The sequence below is a fragment of the Callospermophilus lateralis genome, chromosome 18 (assembly GCF_048772815.1).
Source record: "Callospermophilus lateralis isolate mCalLat2 chromosome 18, mCalLat2.hap1, whole genome shotgun sequence".
NCBI lineage: Eukaryota > Metazoa > Chordata > Mammalia > Rodentia > Sciuridae > Callospermophilus > Callospermophilus lateralis.
Genome location: NC_135322.1, coordinates 18203398 through 18224404, shown reverse-complemented (window position 1 = coordinate 18224404; position 21007 = coordinate 18203398). Strand labels below are relative to the sequence as shown.

Genomic DNA, 21007 nt, shown 5'->3' with positions numbered 1-21007 from the left:
TAAGGATTGAACCCAGTGCCTCCTCACTCATGCTAGGCAGAGCACTTTGCCAGTGAGCTACAGCTCTAGCTGAAGCCATTTCTCTTGAATCCTAGTTTTTTTTACTGAACAATGATTTCATAAAACCAAATCTGTGTATAAGTCTCTGAAGGTTTCTATATTTCTATTTTTAATCATCTCTAACTATTATAAGCTAAACATGAGTTCATGTTAAACTGTAGTTCGTTACTACATGAAGCATTTTTGCTTCTTGGTGTGTAAACTCCCAGATTATTCAAAACCTTGCTCCCACATTTGCCCTCCATGTACTTAATGTAAGCTTTCCTTTCATTTTAAAAATGTTTTGAAGTGACGGTTCAGATAAGGATGCCCAATGTTGCTGCTTCTGTTTGGTTATGCTTAGCCTGCACAATAAGAAAAGGAAAATATTGGCTTAAGAATTGAGAAAGGAACTGGGATATATAGTTCACTGGCAAAGTGATTGCCTAGTATATATGATACCCTGGGTTCAATCCCCAACACTGAAAAAACATATTGGGGAGCTGGACACAGTGATGTACACCTATCCCTTGAGTCCAGGAATTTGAGACCATCCTGGGCAACATAGAAAGACCCTGTCTCAAAGGAGGGAAAGGAAAAAACAAACTGGTCATTTGCATGCAATATAGTTGGTTGTCTACATAGAAAACTCTAATAGAATCTATAGACAAATGATTAGAAATGATAGTTTACCAATGCTGCATTTCTGTATGCAACATCAAGTATTTAGAAAATGTAATTTAAAAGTAAGCTGGGTCTGATAGCAGTAGTCCTCTGTAGTCCCAACTATTCCGGAGAACAATACGGATCACTTGAGAATAGGAGTTACAGGCTAACCTGGGCAACTTACTGTGAGAAAGATAAGAGGGGCTGGGGTTGTGGCTCAGTGGTGGAGTGCTTGCCTAGCATTCATGGGGCATTGGATTCGATCCTCAGCACCACCTAAAAATAAAATAAAGTTACTGTGTCCACCTAAACTAAAGAATACATTTAAAAAAAAAAAACAGCAAAAGAATAGAGAAATATATATAACTAATCATAACAGATAATTAAGTATAAAAACATAAAACAGGATAAAGTACCTGAGAATGAATCTTAAGATGTATAAGACCCAATACAGTAAATAAATGACTGTTGGAAATAAAAGAAGGTAACATAATGAAAGGAGAAAAGGAGGCACAGTGACACACGCCTGTTACCTCAGCAACTTAGTGGGACCATATCTCAAAATTAAAAATAAAATGGGCTGAGGATGTGGCTCAGTGGAGAGCACCCTTGGTTTCAGTCCCTAGTACCATACCAAAGAAAAGATAGAAACTGAGACGGAATTGGAAGTCCCAATATTGTCATTTTTTTTCCAAATTATAGATTCAGTGCAATGCCAACTAAAATCTCATCAGGGATTTTATTGAAACTTACTTAGCTGATTTTAAAATGCTTGTGGGGGGGTCTAGGGTGTATGTAGCTCAATGATAGGTAGTGTACATGCTTAGCGTGTGCAAGACCCTGAGTTGAGTCCCCAGCACACACATAATACATACATATGTACTTATTACACACACACACACACACACACACACACACAACTCATGTGGAGCTGAGCATGGTGGCATACACTGTAATCCCAGCAATTCAGGAGACCGAGGCAGGAGGGTCACAAGTTAAATGCCAGCCACAAAAAGTTAGCAAAGCCCTTAGCAATCTAGTGAGAGACCCTGTCTCAAAAAATAAAAAAAGGGCTGGGGATGCCCCTGGGTTCAATCTCCAGTATCAGTAAATAGACGGACTGATTGATGATATATGGAAGAAAAGAACCTAAGGAGCCAAAACATTCAGGGAAGAATAATTTGAGTAATTTGCTATAACAGATATCATGATTTAATATAAACTAAAATTAATTAGTATGTTCCTGGTGTAGGGATAAACAGGTCATTGTGACAGATTATATATCTCATGACAGAGTATTTTATATGCGTCTGTATAGATATACACACACACATATATGTATATATGAGCTGAAAAGAATAGATTAAGTAAAAAGTAGGGAAGTTGGTATCCTTGTGGGAAATTTTATGTCCTAAGTTAAGCAATATATTAAAATTAAGTCTAGGGGCTGGGGTTATGGCTCAGTGGTAGAGTGCTTGCCTCGCATGTGTGAGGCACTGGATTCAATCCTCATCACTGCATAAAAATAAATAAACAAAGGTATTGTGTCCATCTACAACTAAAAAAATATTTTTAAAAAATTAAGTCTAGGTGTAATAGGAAAAACTTTAAACCTTATAGGAAAACATCTTCCTTCTTAGGATTAGGGAACAATTTTCTTAAGACAAATTCTTAACGGTAAAACAAAAGATTGAAACATTCAAATCCATTAAGTACTTTTGTCATCAAAAGATGTTATATGATGGATTAAATAACGGGCCATTGTGTAGGAGTAAAGATTTGTGATAGTCAGCTGAAAATTGTGATCTAGAATAAAAGCAAGATGTGGGCTGGGGATGTGGCTCAAGCGGTGGCGCGCTCGCCTGGCATGCGTGCGGCCCGGGTTCGATCCTCAGCACCACATACAAACAAAGATGTTGTGTCCGCTGAAAACTAAAATAAAAAATAAATATTAAAAAATTCTCTCTCTCTCTCTCTCTCTCTCTCTTTAAAAAAATAAAATAAAATAAAAAAAAAATAAAAGCAAGATGTAATCAATAAGAAATGGTAATCAGGCATTTTTTTCCTTAAAGGGAAATCCAAACAAGCAATACATAAATAAATATGTTTAACCCTACAACTAATGTACAAATTTAGACATAAGACCACACAGCTAGATACATTTTACACTTACTAGTTAACAAAGCATTAAGTCTAGAGACGATGTGAATCAATGGGAACTCTCAGACCACCACTGCTGGGATTTAAATTGATTCAACCAAAGGGCATTTTCTTATAAAATGAATCAGAAGATAACCTAAGTCATATCCTTGAGGAAAGATTGGAAAGTTTTATATCCATAAGAGTTATTAAACAGTTTTTAGGATAACTAGAGTAATTTATCTCAGCTTAATAATTTTCTATTATTTCTTAAAAGATCGTGCATAAAGATAAATAATACCACTAAAAAAAGGATCTTCACTGTTGAATTTCCCCACCTAGAACATAATGTTGAACAACTAAATGCAGTATACTTTTAAAATGTTATTCCTCTGTTAAAATGGCATCTCCAGAGGGATATAAAAGCTATTCACTAGAATCTACTAAAATTTGGCCATATTTGTGTTGTGGCTAATGTTAGCATGTAAACTGTTTAAACAGATTGTTTCAATGCTCATAGGTTTATGGAATGCATTTTATCCATTGTTCACTGTTTATCCCTGTGAAACATTAAATATTATGAATTGTTTGTGACAGAAATAGGAAAATTATGGGCTAGGGATATAGCTCAGTTGGTAGAGTGTTTGCCTTGCATGCAGAAGGCCCTGGGGTTCAATCCCTAGCACCACAAAAAAATAAAAATAAATAAAATAAATAAACGCTGTTCTGGGATATCTATTTTTAAAAAAGTAGGACAATTAACTACATTTGCTCAGAATTTCTTGGTGTTCATAAATACTTACTGTTCTTAAATTTATCAGCCAATTGTTTGGGGAAGAAGATGCTGATCAGGAAGTGTCACCTGATAGAGCTGACCCTGAAGCTGCATGTGAGTAAACTACTTGACACATTTTCTTTTCTTTTTAAAATATTTTTTTAGTTGTAGGTGGATACAATACCTTTATTTTATTTATATGTGGTGTTGAGGATCGAACCCAGCATAACTTACATGTGCTAGGCAAGCCACATCCCCTGCCCCTCTATGTGTTTTCTTATTGTGGCTGCTGTCTTTATTTTGTTAATTTGACATTGGTAGCTTAAGAGAAAAGTGATAGTTTTTTTTATGTTCTTAAAATATGTTGTTTCAACTTTAAAACAGTGTTTACCAAAAGGATAGTTTCATTTTATCAGGATAGAGGGAAATATATCAGTTAGGAGTTGTTCCCGGGAGCATTCTTTCAACTATTATACATGTGACCTTCAAGGGAGGCACAAAAAGATGCTGATAACTTTTTATTTTCCTTTCTCCTTGAACTTAGAATGTGTTGCTTTTGAGTGACTTCTGTGAGTGACATTTTCCCCCCAAATGTAAGAGCTCAGTTTTACACTGAAATACTATTAAAATACTATTGTTTTATAGGGGAACCAACAGAAGCTGAAGCCAGAGCTCGAGCATCAAATGAAGATGGTGACATAAAACGTATTTCCACAAAGGAATGGGCAAAATCAACTGGTTACGATCCAGTTAAACTTTTTACCAAGGTTAGGTTTACTTTTTTTTCTATTTCCCCTGGGGATTTAACGTTAGGGGTACTTTACCACTGAACTACATCCCCAATCCTTTTCATATTTTATTTTCAGACAAGGTCTCACTGACTTGCTTAGGACCTTGCTTAGTTGCTGAGGCTGTTCTCAAATTTGTGATCCTCCTGTCTTAACCTCTTGAGTTGCTGAGATTATAGGCATACGCTGCTCTGCCCAGCCTAGGTTTATTTTCTTTATAATTGTGGATAGATCTATTAATCTGATTGTGTTTGTTTTAAACCAATACATAGAATTGAATTAAACTTTTTTGTACATACATGCTAACATCCTAACAAAATGACTGATGTAGTCAGCACATGCAAGTTTGGAAATTTTAGTGCCTATACTAAATATCAGTTTAGTATCTCTCCAGGAGGTAAATATAGAAGCTTGCTTCTATCCCCCTCTTTGTTGTGTTCTTTTGCTGTCATAGAAGTTGGTTTTCTTTATAAACAATTTGGTTTAATCCCTTTTATCTCTTCCTGTTCAAATCATGTGTTAGCAGTTTTGACTTGATATGTTCTAAATCCCCTTTGAATCCAAAATTGCTTTTTCTCATCAGTTTAATATGCAGGATAGTTCTAGAAAGCTCTACAAGGCTTTTAAAATTGAGTCTGCCTAAGTATTGCTCAGCTAGGCCCTTAGTTCTAAGTTTTTCTATTTTTTTCTTCTTTGACTCTGTGGCAAATTATTACAGTAGATTCTTGAAACTTTCTCAGTTTTTCTTAAATTGTCTAATGCATTCTTGCCACCCTAAGGACGTGGTCTTAAGCTTATAGTAAGAGGTTTGTAGCCATTGGACATAGTTTACCTACCTGTTGAGAATATCTCACTTTACTGCAGGCTGTTATCTTTTTGTTCGTGTGGAAGATAAACCTCTTTTGGTAAAGGCAGACTTTTCCAGAGGGCATTTTTCTTTGGCTTTGTATCTTGTTCTTCAAACAGTATTTCTCCTCTGCTCTGTCTTGGATCTTTGTTGGCTCCTTCTGTCTACTTTACAATATGCATAGGTCTTACTATCTTAAGCAAATGGGCTACTGCTCACTCCAACTTATATTCACTTCCTTATGTTAAGAATGGAAATGAGCATGATGTATCAGAGATGATGGGATAATGCAAAAGTCTGAAGGACTACTCTTGTCTGGCAGACTTCTCAGCCAAATGTTCAGTGCCCTTTACTTTTTTTTTTTTTTTTTTTTGGTACCAGGGATTCAACTCAGGAGTAGTCAATCACTGAGTCACATCCCCAGCCCTTTTTGTATTTTGTTTAGAGACAGTTTCGCTGAGTTACTTAAGGCCTCACTAAGTTACTGAGGCTGGTTTTGAACCCGCAATTGTCCTACCTCAACCTTCCAAGCTGCTGAGATTACAGGTGTGCACCACCACGCCTGGCTACAAGTTATTTTTAGCCTCATGTGCTACCCATATCATATCATAACGAACTTCTTGCCTGTGTACTCATTTTAAATGTTACTATCTACCTTGTATTCTTTTTCTATGCCTTAGGTAGGTAAAACAAAAATTCCTCATGGTTTTCAGCTTTGTGACTTTCCTACTAAATATATTATTGACATTGTTTATATATTTAGCTTGTTTTCCAAAGATTAAAGATGAGTGTGCTTTGATAGAAATTTTTATGATATTTCAATTTAGCTGAAGGTACATTCTTACCTGGTACCTGCAGTAAATGTATTGAATAAGTTAATCACAAATAGAAAAGGCTTTTAAGGGGATGCCCCTGTTCCCAAGAGCACTTCCCTAGTATGTGGGAAGCCCTGGGTCTCATTGCTCACACTACAAAAGGGAAAGAGAGATGGAGAGAACAATGATAAAGAAAAAGTAAAAATAATTAAAACACCTGAAATCCTACTATTTTTGTTTTTTGTTAGTCTACATGTGATAGTGTTTTATTATAATAATTGTGTGTTTGGGGGTTTCATACCTCCTTTTAGCTTTTATTTTTTAATTTTTTGCACATGTAAATATTTTAGAAGGGGGAAGGCACATTTTGGAGATGTTACAGAAATTCTGTAATTGAGTTGTTCTAGAATATATGTGCTTTATTGGCCTGGATCCATGAACTTGAAGATATTGTTCATCTGATTCTCTAGTATCAGTAGTTGTATTCAATTCTTGTAGTTTATTGATAGTGTTTATTAATCCCTTTAATTTGTATGATTTTGCTTCAGACTGAACTTTGGAGTTTTAGGGGAACTTTGGGGGAGGTGGTTCAGGAGGTCCAGGCAGTCAGCATTCCCTTATCCTCACTTAACTTCTTCTGCCCTTAACGGTTTTACTGGTTTTAACTATTTTATATGTAGGGATTCTGTGTAAACGTTTGAATATTTTTTTAATGGCTTTTGAAATTGTTACTCTGCTTGCATTTGACATGTGTGATTTGTTTTGTTTTGTTCTTATGGATTGTTTTTTGTTGTTGTTCTATTTGTTTGGTACCGGGAATTAAACCAGGGGCACTTGACCACTGAGCCATATCCCCAGCCCTCTTTTGTATTATATTTAGAGACAGGGTCTCACCGAGTTGCTTAGCACCTCCACCTCCCTTTTGCTGAAGCTGGCTTTGAACTTGCCATCCTCCTGCCTAAGCCTCCTGAGCTGCTGGAATTGTAGGTGTGTGCTACCAACTGTACCTGGCTTTGACATGTGTTTTTAAATCAGATTTCACAATAAATCATCAATGAAATTTTAATGTATTTTATCAACTTGGGACTTGTAGGGCTCATGGGATTTATCTTTTCTTTTTTTTTAAAGCTTTTTAAAGATGATATCAGGTATCTATTGACAATGGATAAACTATGGCGGAAAAGGAAACCACCTGTTCCATTGGACTGGGCTGAAGTACAAAGTCAAGGTAAAAAAAAATACATTTTAATCAGGGCTGGGGCTATGGCTCAGTGGTAGAGTGCTTGCCTGGCATGTGTGAGGCACTGGGTACGATCCTCAGCATCACAAAAAAATATTTTAAGAAAGAATTAAACTCTCCATTCCATCTTACACTTAAAAAATGTGTTTTACTTTTTGGAATACCTAAACTGGAAATTACCTCACCAAAAATGTTTAAGTACTGTATATTTTTTTCGAAATTGTGTTCATATGTTCAGATAACATGAAAAAGAAAAATCATTAGATCTATACTCACATTGAGAAATAGTCATTAATATTTTTTTTTTTTTAAAGATTTTTTTAAGAGAGAGAGGGAGAGTGAGTTTTATTTTAGTATTTATTTTTTAGTTTTCAGCAGACACAACATCTTTGTTTGTATGTGGTGCTGAGGCTCGAACCCGGACCGCACGCATGCCAGGCGAGCGCGCTACCACTTGAGCCACATCCCCAGCCCTAGTCATTAATATTTTAAGGAATGTTCTGATCATCTTAATTGTGCATACAGATACAAGTAGTCATGTATGTACACGTTACATAAATGGAGTCATATTATTTGTGTATTTATATATCCCCCTTTGTAGGGGGATACTGGATTGAACCCAGGTGTACTTTACCACTGAGCTACATCCCCAGTTCTTTTTGTGTTTTATTTTGAGACAAGGTTTCACTGAGTTGCTAAGGCTGGCCTCAAACTTGGAAGTCCTCTTGCCTTAGCTTCTCTTGTAGCTGGGATTACAGGTATGTACCACCATGCCAAACCCTGTTTTTATACTCTTGGCTTGCTTTTTTCAGTCAGTATTATTTAACTAGTTATTTGTTGATTAATATGTAGTTGCTTCATGTTCCCTGAAACAGAGTGCACCTATATGTGCATCTTTCTTTGTACCTCTGTAATTGTCAGGTTTTTTTAGATTTAATTTTAAAACACATTTTTAAAAAATTTAAATGAAGGAAGCTTTAGTGACCACTTCCTTATTCCACTCTTCATTGACACATTGTGTTTCTAGTTCATGTGAACTGTATTGTAGTATTGCACAGCAGTGCAGAGCACACTGGAACTTAAAAGATCCCTGGAGATTTTAGTCACCACTTTGAAGCAGTTTTCAACAATATAAGGTGCTTAATTTACTGGGCAAATTGAAGTATGATTCAATAGCTTCCATCTACTGAGTGATAATTATGTACTAGGCATAATGCTTATCTCTGTTATATCCATGAATCCCCCAGTAATGCAAGTCCTGATGGCCTTGTACTTTTTCTATCAGTTTTAACAATTTTCTTGTACAGATACTTGTACTGTAGTGATTTTTTTTTTTTTTTTTTTTTTTTTTTGAGGAGAAGAATCCAATCCATCAGATCAACAAAGTGAACCCCAGCTAGGTCTGAAAGACCAGCAGGTTCTAGATGTAAAGAGCTATGCAAGTCTTTTTTCAAAGAGCATTGAGACTTTGAGAGTTCATTTAGCAGAAAAAGGAGATGGAGCTGAGCTCATATGGGATAAGGTTAGTATTAAAAATGAGTATCATCTATTGCTTATGTATCTGATGTATAGTTATTAATCTGTAATAGCAACTAGTATTTTTTTCTTTGTTTTTTAGATATCATTTATTCTATCAGATTTTGAGGAAATATCTGTAATTTGGTATGGATGTTTTCATCTCTAGTTACTATATTTGTCAGATTCTTCTTTTTTCTTTTGACATTACTGGCAATTGAACCCAAGGCTTAGGCAAGGCAAGTGCTGTACCACTGAGCTGCACCCCAGCCCTCCACTTTTAAGTGTGAATTTTCTATAAATAAATTTGAGCAATGTAATAAAACTTTATTTTGGGGCTGGAGATTTGGCTCAAGCGGTAGCGCGCTCGCCTGGCATGCGTGCGGCCCGGGTTCGATCCTCAGCACCACATACAAACAAAGATGTTGTGTCCACCAAGAACTAGAAAATAAATATTAAAAAAAATTAAAAAAAAAAAAAAACAACTTTATTTTGGATTCTAGTAATACATTTATAATTATGTTGACTAGAAAAATAATGTGAATTTTATTAGTGAAATGTTTTATTGATTTAACATTCTGTATAATACAGACTTATTTAAAGTGATCATGAAATCTTTTCAAAATGACAGCTCATTGGCTGTGTATTTGATCTAGAAAGTAATAAAATTGCCTTTTTATTGAAATAGATATAGCTGTTCAGAGATTTAAGAGAAATATTTCTCAGTATAAAAAAATGAGATATATTTATTCTCAAAGTTAAAAATAATATTTAATAGTGCTCTGCAGTTAGATATTGTATTTTGAGTTCATTTTACTTAATTTTAATTGTCAGTGGATTTTAAAGAGTCAGACCAGTTTTAGAAATCCAAGATACCTTTCTGTGCACAAATTTTGGAACTTTGTTTAATCAGATATCTAAAATAAAGCTGGTAAATTTAAGTTCTTGAGGTCTTTGGAGGTGGAAGGTATTACTGGAGATTGAATCCAGGAATGTTTTGCCTCTGAGCTGTATCCCCAGCTCTTTTTGAGGCAGGGCCTCTCTAAGTTGCTGAGGCTGGCCTCGCACTTTCTTTTTTTCTTTTCCTTTTCTTTTTTTTAGAGTCTTCAATTTCAGATTTTCTAAAATATGTAACATCATTTAATGTGGCTTTGAATTTTCTATCCTCCTGCCTTAGCATCTCAAGTCGCTGGGATTACTGGCATGCACTACTGCACCTGGCTCTTGAGGCTTTTTGTTTGTATTTTGTGGTTGCAGGATTGAATCCAGAGGCACTCAACCACTGAGCTACATTCCCAATCGTTTTTGTTTTTATTTTGTTTTATTTATTTAATTTTGAGGGAGGATCTTGCTAAGTTGCCCAGTCTGGCCTTGAACTTGTTATCCTCCTGCCTCAGCCTCCTGAGTCACTGAAATTATAGGTGTGCACCATTATACATTAATCTTTTTGGTTTACATGATACTAAGGGTAGTTTTTCAAATATTTTCATTGTTCTAGATATTTGGAATGTTTTTTTCTTTTTCTTTTTTAATCTGTCACAGGGGCTAAAACAGGGAACTTTTGGAACTGAGAATTGTTACCTTCTTCGGTAAAGTCCTTTTGATACCTAATGGGTATCATAAGCCAGTTGCCTCGGAAATTCCTCATGCACACTATTGATAATGTGAAATATTCTTACTCATCCTTAGCACAACCTTGTGAGATGCTCAGGAAGGTTGGTTTGTCTGAAGTTGCACCGCCAGTTAATAAGTACATGAAGGGACTCACTTCCTAACAGCTCTTTTTCTTTTTTCTTTAAGAATAAAAAAGCATCTTCTTACAGAGAGAGAGAGACAGTTACATCTCAACTCAAGAATTTACCAGAAAATAGAAGTAGAAACAGTCATGACAGGGAGTAGCATTTTGAATTTGGAGATGAACTAGGTATATGGTGATAAACAAATGTTAAACTCTGAGCCTTTGCTCCAGGAATTACTCTGGGCCATGCAAAAATAGCATTTTTCTTTAAGGGTGGTCATCTTTATTAGCTGAAAAGTGACCCAAAGGCTGAATAAAATATTAACATGGCTTGGTAAGTCCTTTTTCAGCAGATCCACTGAACTAGAGCTGACTCCTTCAGCTCTAGTTTTGTACACTGAAGAATTCTGCACAGGGTATTGCTAGTAAAAAGGGCATATCCAAAATGTTTTCTTCCATCCTGTTATATCTTCTTAATTCAAAGCAGAAAGCCTTACCGAAATCTAATTAAAGAGTCTAGGATATGGCCTCAAGAAAAATGCAAATTATAAAGAGAAAACTTTGATCATGTTTCGTTATCTGAAGACACAGCACACATGGGTGAGTGGTGTATCTATGAAGGGAGTTTGGAGGAGGAGAGCCCAAAGTAGTAGTCCAGGTCTTTCTGAGACTTTAGTGAAACTGTTTTGTCAAACAGCCTGTGTCTTTGCCTGGATTCTGTGCTTGTCCAACAATTATCTCATTACTAACTAGTGAACCCAGGAAAGGGTTGCCATCATCAATTAATGGAATTGGGATTCTGGTGTATTATGTACTTGTTCCCCAGTGCATTTGTAAGTATGAGCAATCTCCTAGAAGCAAGGTAGTTCTTGATGTTCTTTTTTGACTATATTCCTGGACCAGAAGTCATAAGCCCCTGTCCCTTTTATCCAATCTCCATGCTACTTACCTGAGAGTAGCCTCTCTTTCATGACTACCTCTTGTTCTGGTTAATTGTCTACAATATTATACATATGTGAAGGTACTCTTGTGAAAGTAATACTAGTCAAGCTAGTGAGTTCATGGGAAGACTTGTTAAATAACTTATATTATTGGCAGGATGACCCATCTGCAATGGATTTTGTCACTTCTGCTGCAAATCTCAGGATGCATATTTTCAGTATGAATATGAAGAGCAGGTTTGATATAAAATGTAAGTTGTTTTGTACTTCATTTGTATTGTCAAAACCTCAAAGTTGTTTTTTCTTTTTTAACAGCTAAACATGTTCATCTTTTTCCCCCCACAGCAATGGCAGGGAACATTATTCCTGCTATTGCTACTACTAATGCAGTGATTGCCGGGTTGATAGTATTGGAAGGACTGAAGATTTTATCAGGAAAAATAGACCAGTGTAGAACAGTGAGTATTTCTGTTTGCCTTTTTTTATTCAAGGTCTTTTTAAAATAGGAGTGATATAGTCAGTAGTAGAGCATTTGCTATGTATGTGCATGGCCCTGAATGCAACCCTCAGCACACACCCCCCAACTCCCAAAGTATAAAAAGCATGTAAAGCAGACATTTTTTTAAAATTAAAACAACAAAATTGATTTAAAGCAATGGAAAAACAATTGTTTCAGTTACCTTGTGTGAGTGCGTGTTTAAGTAATCTTCCTGGAAATTTCAGTAGAAAAGAAAGCTCGTTGACTTATTTTTATCTAATAAGTGAAAGCAGAAGCTAATTTGTTTCTAACATTTCCAGTTTTACCAAATTCTTGGAGAAATTTAGCATGAGATCTACATATTAAAAAGATTTTCCAATTCTATGGTTTAAAAAAATGGTTATTCTTTGGTCATTGGTCTTTGGTCATTCTTTTTATTCTCTTTTAGAATTATTTTACATTCTTTGATTAATTTTCAAGTCTGAAATCTTTACTACGGATGTGTCCCACCATTTCTACTAGATCTGTGTTTTGTTTACTTAAGTGATTTATGGTTTTGTAACAATGTATTTTAGAATTGTAGCTATGACAGTTCAAGTATCTATACATACCTTGAAGTACATTACCTTATGGAGTATTTGTACTACCAACCTAGGATAACTTTTTCTTTTTGTGGTACTAGGTATGGAACCCAGGGCCAGTGCATTCTGGGCAAGCACTGTGCCACTGAGCTCCATCCCCATTGCTAGGACTACTTTTAAATTCTCAACTTTAGGTTTTCAACCCATACATGTTTAGACAGTAAATCTGCTTGGTTCCTTTCTTGCTGTAATGATTGATAGGAAAGACATTAGACCTTCCACCAAACCCAAGGTCAAGATAATTCCTCTTGCTGTTTCTATTGGGAAGGTGTTTTTTTCTCTTTGCTCTCCCTCATTTCCAGGTTCTTAAAAGAGTTCCTATATTAGTAAAGGATGGGCTAGGTGTGCCTTTTCAGGCTAAACCACTTGACTGGGCACCATGGCATACACCTGTAATCCTAGTGGCTCCAGAGGCTGAGGCAGAAGGATCACAACTTCAAAGTCAGTCTCAGCAACTTCATGAGGACCTAAACAACTTAGCGAGACGCTATCTCAAAATGAAAAGGGCCAGGATTGGTTAAGTGCCCCAGTAGTTAAGTGCCCCTGTGTTTAGTTCCTGGTATCAAAAAAAAAAAAGTCTAAACCACTTGGATGTTCTGTTTGGTTCCTGCTTTCGTTATTGAGTTTGTCTTAGGAGGCTTTGCTTTCTTACCAGCTCAAAGAAACTTCCTAAAAATTTCAAGTAACCAATACTTTTGCTACTATTTATGTTCTCCTTTTTATGTCAGTGTTGTAATCAAAGGACCAATTTACATTTTTAGTTGTAGGATGACAGTACCTTTATTTTATTTTTTGTATGTGGTGCTGAGGATTGACCCCAGTGCCTGCTAGGCAAGTCCTCTACCTCTGAGTCACAAGCCCAGCCCCAGGACCCATTCTTTTCAGGAATTTTTAAAAATGTCCAGCCTGCAATGGTATTCTTTTTTTTTTTTCTTTTTCAGAATTAACAATACATTCTTTATTTCATTGTTGTTTGGCAGAGCTGGGAATCTAACCCAGGGCCTAATGTGCTCAGAAAGCATTCTGTTACTAATACTACACCCCCAGCCTTTATATATTTTTTAAGGTAACTTCTATGTTTTCATGAAATCTCAGGGTGAAGGAATGTGCAGTCGTATAATCACTCCACCATCTTGATTCAATTATTTTTTTTTTTGTTTGAATGCCTGGGATTGAACTCAGGAGCACTGGACCACTGAGCCACATCCCCAGCCCTATTTTGTACCTTTTTATAGAGACTGGGTCTCACTGAGCTCCTTAGTACCTTGCTGTTGCTGAGGCTGGCTTTGATCTTGCTATCCTCCTGCCTCAGCCTCTGGAGCCACTGGGATTACAGGTGTGTGACACTGTGCTGATTCAATTCTATTTAAATGTTTATTTTGGCTGCCATAATTTTAATTTGTAAGAACTTTTAAAATTTTTTCTTTTTATAGCAAACAACTTTTCCTGTAGCTTCAGTGTCCCTTTGAGCCCATGATCATAACTGATTGTCAAACTTACTTTATGTCAGTTTCTTGTAACATCCTTCTGATTTCTTTGCTTGCTTGTTTCCATCCACCTCTTGGACTGTTGATACTTATATATCTGGATTTACTTTGTTCACATTTTTAAATGAATATTAAGATGGATTAATAATGTTTGCCTGGGTATTAACAGTGATACCTTTTTTGGAGTGAGGATTGGTCTGAGTGCCTTTACGCAGACTGAGTACACAATCTGAGCTATATTCCTAATCCCAATTTTGTTTTATTATTACTTTCCTTAGTATACTTTTTTTTTTTTTTTTTTTTTTTAAGAGAGAGAGGTAGAGAGAGAGAATTTTAATATTCATTTTTTAGTTTTCGGCGGACACAACATCCCCGTCTGTATGTGGTGCTGAGGATCGAACCCAGGCCGCACGCATGCCAGGCGAGCGCGCTACTGCTTGAGCCACATCCCCAGCCCCACCTTAGTATACTTAATCTTCCTGGCAAAGCCCAAAAATCAAAGAAATGTTTCCCCCATTTGTTTTCTAGTTTGCTTTCTAGCCCTGCTACATGACCAGTACTCACTGTAGGGAAAAGTTATAGAGGGGGACTCTACTGTCTCCAAGGATATACTCCTTTAAACTTGGGGGAATCTATAGGGTTCTCCTTTAGAGTTAATGATTCTTAGTAGACATAGTGCTACATTGTAGACAAATATGGAAAATTTGTATCTAAGCTTCTTCTGTTCTTCTGACTTTGTTGTATTTGTTTAATCTTGATAGTGTGCACCAAACTTTATAGTAGTTTAAGGTTGGGACCTTTCCTAATTCAGTGTAATTTTTTAAAAATTGGTCTTGGTTTTTAATTTTTTTTTTGAGGAGGAGATATTAGACAAATAGCATTAATACCAGTATCTTTCCCTGTTTCCATAAATGTTATTTTAGTTGTCCTAGGAAATTTGGAAAGGTGGTCACTTTTGTTCCATATATCTGTAAAAGCATTATCATTAATTGCAGAAGTGTGTTGGTCTTACAAAGAGGTTGACTTAAAGTAACTGAGAATAAAAACTATGAAGGACACCCAGAAGCTGATTTAATGATGATACCAGAGACAAATATGGCTATACTTATACTCTTGCTAAATTAATTAGCAGAAGCATGTGGAGTTGGTACAAAACAAACAGGTGTCTTTAGAGTAAACCCAGCTATTTATATGGTAGCTAAATAGAAAAGAAGATTAAAAAACTAGGCTCTTTAAAAAGTTATGATTTTCCTGATCCTTGCCATCTCTAGAGGAGAATGTTTAAGTTATGTTGTTTTTTTATTAATAGACAAAATGATTTTTAGATTGGTATATAAAATTGTAATTCACGTTTCTGATTCCTGCTTTTTGGTTTTTCTCCAAAGATTTTTTTGAATAAACAACCAAACCCAAGAAAGAAGCTGCTTGTGCCTTGTGCACTGGATCCTCCTAACCCCAACTGTTATGTGTGTGCCAGCAAGCCAGAGGTGACTGTGCGACTGAATGTCCACAAAGTGACTGTTCTCACCTTGCAAGATAAGGTGAGTTCAGGGGCCAGTTCTGTTCCCTAAAACAAAAAAATCCAAGTGTCCTTTTATCCTTTACAGCATATTACTAAATACCTGGTAACAAACTAAATACCAGGTAATTGCTCCAAAAATCTCTGAAGTGAGTTGCTCTAATTTCCTGGATTATTTCACTATCTAGATTGCTGCGCTTTTCTCTCTGACTCCAGAATATGTGCCTCCTATCCCAGGCACATAAGGGATAAGTGTATTTGTCTGGAATATGTACCATAGGTGGCATAGTATCATGGCAGGCAGACTTTTTTGCTCTTTATTTCCCACATAGTGAGTAAATTCTGATTTTTGTTCATTTGTTTTGGCAATACTAGGGGTTGAATCCCAGGGCACTCTACCACTGAGATAAGTCTCCAGACCTTTTTATTTTTTATTTTAATATACTTACCTTGAGGCTGGCCTTAGACTTGTGATTCTCCCAAATAGTTCTGATTTTTTTTTTTTTTTTTGGTAGATAAAGAAGCATCTTTGCAGTTGCGGATATATGCTCAGTTAGTAGAGTGCTTGCCTCACATATAGAAGGCCCTGGGTTCAATCCCCAGCACCAAAACAAACAAACAAACAAAAACAACTAAAAAAAAAGAAATGTCTTTGAATCGTTTGGGCTATGGCCAAACCCACAAAGAGTTTTTATTTAATTTTTTTTTTTATTTTGTTTTATGGTAGTACTGACGATTGAACCCGGGGTGCTAGACCACTAAACTTGGCTATATTCCCAGGCTTTCTTTTTTCTCTTCTTGAGGCTGGCCTTAAAGTTGTGATCCTTTTGCCTTAGCCTTCCTACTAGCTGAGATTATAGTTACAGACTACTGCACTTGTCTCAGACAAGGTTTTTTTTATGAATTGTGAATACTTGACTAAGAATAGCAAAGTTCTGTGTTTCCAGTGGAGCAAAATCCCAGTTAGTAGCTTTGTATTAAGGGTAGGGATACCTTGCAGAGTTCAGGTGCTCGAGATGTTGGACAGTACCCATTCCCACAAAATTAGAAGGCTCTTGTTAATTATTTATGAAATCTGAGACTTAGTGACACTATATAGATTTTTGTAATATGACCTGATTCTGCATTCACTTGTAGAGCAGGAGTATAAGAAATGGGGATTTAAGATATAGTCTAAGCCCTGTGTGGTGATGCACACCTGGAATCACAGCTACTTGGGAGGCTAAGGAAGGAGCATCACAAATTGGAGGGCATCTTGGACAACTTAATAAGATCCTAATTCAAAATAAAGAGGGCTAAAGATGTAGCTTAGTGGTAAATGCTTGTCTATGAGTGAGGCACTGGGTTCAATCCTCTGTACCATCTACCTTCCCCCTCTCACACAGGCGTACTATGCAAGAAAAAGATTTAGGTTCCTTCTAAATTGTCTAGATTGCTTTCATTGAGCTTTTTTAAATGGCTGAAAAGTGTCCCTTCCCACTTAGGGGAGCATTTTGGATTGTTCTCTGATTGAATCCATCACAGTGCTACATATTTACAAACCTCTTGAGATACGTGATTAAGCCTTTCCCAAAGTGGGTAGGGAATGACCTTCCTCCCAGAACTGGCTACAGAGGGAAGATTAATTTGCAATCATATCTTGGTCAGGGAAGGCAGCAGATCTTGGTTAACTGGACATTGGAGGGTTGCTGCCCCCTTTTATTCCTAGGAATTATTATTGTTGAAAATATTGACTTGGGATTAAAGATAATCCCTTTATTTGAGGGTAATTAGACCTCTAGAGAGATACTCCATATCAATTTTTAGGAGCTGGTAGTGATTAGAATAGGATCACTTATAAATTTTCCAAACCTATATGGAATTCAGGAATGATGAGGTCATCTGAGAGTCAGGTTAGTAAGAATTTCTTTTCATCTGTCAAACCTTCTGTTAAAGGGCTGGCGTAGAATCTGGGATGAAATGTTAAGTTTGGAGTCCACTTCCTAATGTGGGGGGGAAGAACATATCAAGAGTATCAAGAGCCAGTCAAGTAGTTCATAAGTCCCATTTAGAGGAAGTTTGCTCTGATCTACATTTGTGGTTGAATGTGGCTAACTCTCCAGTTTTTCCTAACTAGCCCCTTTATGAAAGGAGAAAGTAAGAGCCTTTATAGAAAAAAATCTAGAGGTTTTTATTTATTTTATTTATTTTTAAATGGTCTTTAATTGCCTGTATTAATATTTTTTAATCTTTTTTTTTCCTTATAGATAGTGAAAGAAAAATTTGCTATGGTAGCACCAGATGTCCAAATTGAAGATGGGAAAGGAACAATCCTAATATCTTCAGAAGAGGGAGAGACAGAAGGTATTATTGCATTTATCCACTCCCCTCATTTAGGGACATGAAATTATTGTGCACTCTAATGTGCTAACTAATGTGTACTCTGTACTCCTCAAAGGAAGGAGAGTGGAGTACACATTATCTGTTCATTGCATATGTTACTCGGTTCCATGGTAATGGGGGTGACCTTTGGTCATGGAAGTGTTTTCCCAAGGTGGTGTTTCCTTGATGGAGTCACCACAGCACAAATTTGGATGCTTTTAAATCTCAATACTGGGCTGGGGATGTGGCTCAAGTGGTAGCGCGCCCGCCTGGCATGCGTGCGGCCCGGGTTCGATCCTCAGCACCACGTACAAACAAAGATGTTGTGTCCACCGAGTACTAAAAAAAATATATATATATTAAAAAATTAAATCTCAATACTAAGGGACTATTTCTCAATAACTCAGTGAACAGATTGTGACTGCAGTATTCTTGTCTGCTTCCAAGGAACCTCTTTTCCTGTGTCATGGAACCTGGAGGCTATGTTGGTAATGAGAAAACTTCAGGCTTTTAAATCAGTGGGGAGGATAATCTTGAGTTTCTTGGATGTTTTTTCTAAGAATGGGAAAGTCTTGATAGCCTGCTCCTGCTACACAGCAGAAAATGTTGGTGAAGTCAGTGCCTAGTTTTAGCTTTCTAAGCTTTCGTAAGTTTTAAGCAAGGGCTAGGAATGGGCCCAATGGTAAAATGCTTGACTAGCATGCACAAAACCCTAGGTTGGCTCCTGAGTACCTCCACTTCCCCTCCTCAAAAAAAGAAAAGAAAATCAAGCAGTTTATTACTTTTGTTAAAGTATTTATTAAAAGATAAGGTAGAATACATTTGATTGAATTCTGTTGAAGCTTCTGTAGTAAGAATTGCATTGTAATTAGACTTCCTTCAGATTTTAATCAGTCTGATTAGAAAGTTCCCACATTCCTTCTGCCATTTTTATATCTCATTTCTTGGGTTACCAGTTGATTCTTCCATGTCCCAGTTCTTTACTGTATCGGCTTATTTATCACCTATTTGTCTAGTGGTCATTTATTCACTATTCTTTGCCAGGTACTAACAGGGATTCAAATATTAACCTTTCTTTAAGGCTTAGTGTCAGGATACTTGTGTAATTGCTTGTTGAGAATTGTTTGGGATATTAGATCATATGTAATTGGAGGCCATATATTGGCTGGGTGCCAGTCTATTACAGGAGTCCACTTGAATATTCAAGTCCCATTTTAGCCAACTGTCCTCATCCTAAAGAAGTTGTGTTTTGTGATATGTTGTCCCCTTAGTTTTCACTAGTTCTTTCAGATATTAGTTAAAAATGGAGGGCTAAGGATGTATCTCAGTGTATAGTGCTTGCCTAGCATGCATGAGACTTTGGGTTTAATTCCAGCAACCACCCCCCCGCACCAAAAAAAATGAGGTCAAGAAACTCAATAGTTTAAAATGTGTCCCTGGGGCTGGGGGTGTGGCTCAATCGGTAGCGCGCTCGCCTGGCATGCGTGTGGCCCGGGTTCGATCCTCAGCACCACATACAAACAAAGATGTCGTGTCCGCCAAAAACTAAAAAAATAAATATAAAAAATTCTCTCTGTCTCTCTCTCTCTCTCTCTCACTTCTCTCTTTAAAATAAATAAATAAATAAAACGTGTCCCTATTTCATGGAGTACGTGTGTTACTGAGGTTGAAAAGGACTGGAATAAACCTTCAGTATTTTCTGGGTGTCAACAGTGTGTTACTGAGGTTGAAACAGTGGTTATTCAAATGCATGGAATTCTGTATTTTAGGCACAGTCTTAGGGTATTTATAACAAGCATGGATTCAAGATAGCAGTCCTTGGCACAAGGTGCTTTACAGCCTGGAAGGAGAGATGATTTAGTATATAGTATATTGAAGAAGGGTCAAGTACAGGGTATGAATTGAAGGAGAGCATATTTTGCTTTGTGGAGGGAGGGTTAGGGCAGCAGGAGAGGGAAGACTATTGGGTTAACTTTTTTTTTTTTAGAGAGAGAGAGAATTTCAATATTTATTTTTCAGTTTTCGGCGGACACGGCATCTTTGTATGTGATGCTGAGGATCAAACCCGGGTCGCACGCATGCCAGGCGAGCGTGCTACCGCTTGAGCCATATCCCCAGCCCCAGTTGGGTTAACTTTTAAAGAAGAGCTGGGGACCTGTACAGAGAAGGGAAGGTCTGCGTTTGGATAGAATAGATAGCATCTATAAAAGCATAAACTAGTAAAACAACATAAAAAGCTCTAGAAATGGAGAATAATTTATTTCCATTTCAGAATGAAAGTGCCATAGGGTTGGCAGTGGTGGTGAGGCTGGAACTTTCTGTGTCATACTTGCTGTGTTTGTCTTTATCTTCTCCTCTGACTTGCCTGGCCCACTATCCCATTCGCACCAGGGTTTAAACACAGGAACAGTGTGGTTCCATATAATGTGCAGAGGGTCTGTTAAAAAGGGTGTGAAGTAGAGGCAAGGAGCCAGTAAGGGTTAGAAAGAGTAGCATCATTAGGCCTGTACTATGTTGTTAGTAGACTCTGGATTCAAAGATGATGCTAATTCTCTAAAATAAGAACCCATATTAACTTTTGAACACATTAGTTCTTTTTTTTTAATTGATTTTATTTTTTTTAAATATTCGACAACAGAATGCATTACAATTCTTATTACATATATAAAGCACAGTTTTTCATGTCTTTGTATGTAAAGTATGTTCACGCCAATTCATGTCTTTATATTTGTACTTTGTTTTTTGTTTGGGTTTTTTATTGTTGTTGATTTGCATTACACATATCACAATTTTCATATCTCTGTATATAAAGTAGGTTGACACCCAATTCTTGTCTTCATACATGTACTTTGGATAATGATGTCCATCACATTCCACCATCCTTGCTAATCCCCTGCCTCCTCCCTTTCCCTCCCTCTCTTCTTCCCTGTCTAGAATTCATCTATTCCTCCCATGTTCCCCCTCCCTACCTTACTATGAGTCAGCATTCTTATATCAGAAAAAACATTCAGCATTTGT

General features: G+C 36.7%; 1 protein-coding gene across 2 annotated transcripts in view; it reads left to right on the top strand.

Annotated features, from left to right (window-relative positions):
- Window positions 1–21007, top strand: part of Uba2 (ubiquitin like modifier activating enzyme 2) — a 43811-nt gene that overhangs the window by 14769 nt on the left and 8035 nt on the right. Inside the window, exons 7-14 of one of the 2 annotated variants that reach the window (XM_076838558.2) lie at window positions 3666–3733; window positions 4265–4386; window positions 7198–7297; window positions 8668–8831; window positions 11661–11754; window positions 11849–11961; window positions 15495–15650; window positions 17875–17971. In XM_076838558.2, coding sequence (XP_076694673.1) covers window positions 3666–3733; window positions 4265–4386; window positions 7198–7297; window positions 8668–8831; window positions 11661–11754; window positions 11849–11961; window positions 15495–15650; window positions 17875–17971 — 914 coding nt within the window. Of the gene's footprint in view, window positions 1–3665; window positions 3734–4264; window positions 4387–7197; window positions 7298–8664; window positions 8832–11660; window positions 11755–11848; window positions 11962–15494; window positions 15651–17874; window positions 17972–21007 lie in introns of both variants that reach the window. The other variant, XM_076838557.2, reaches the window with a different exon arrangement.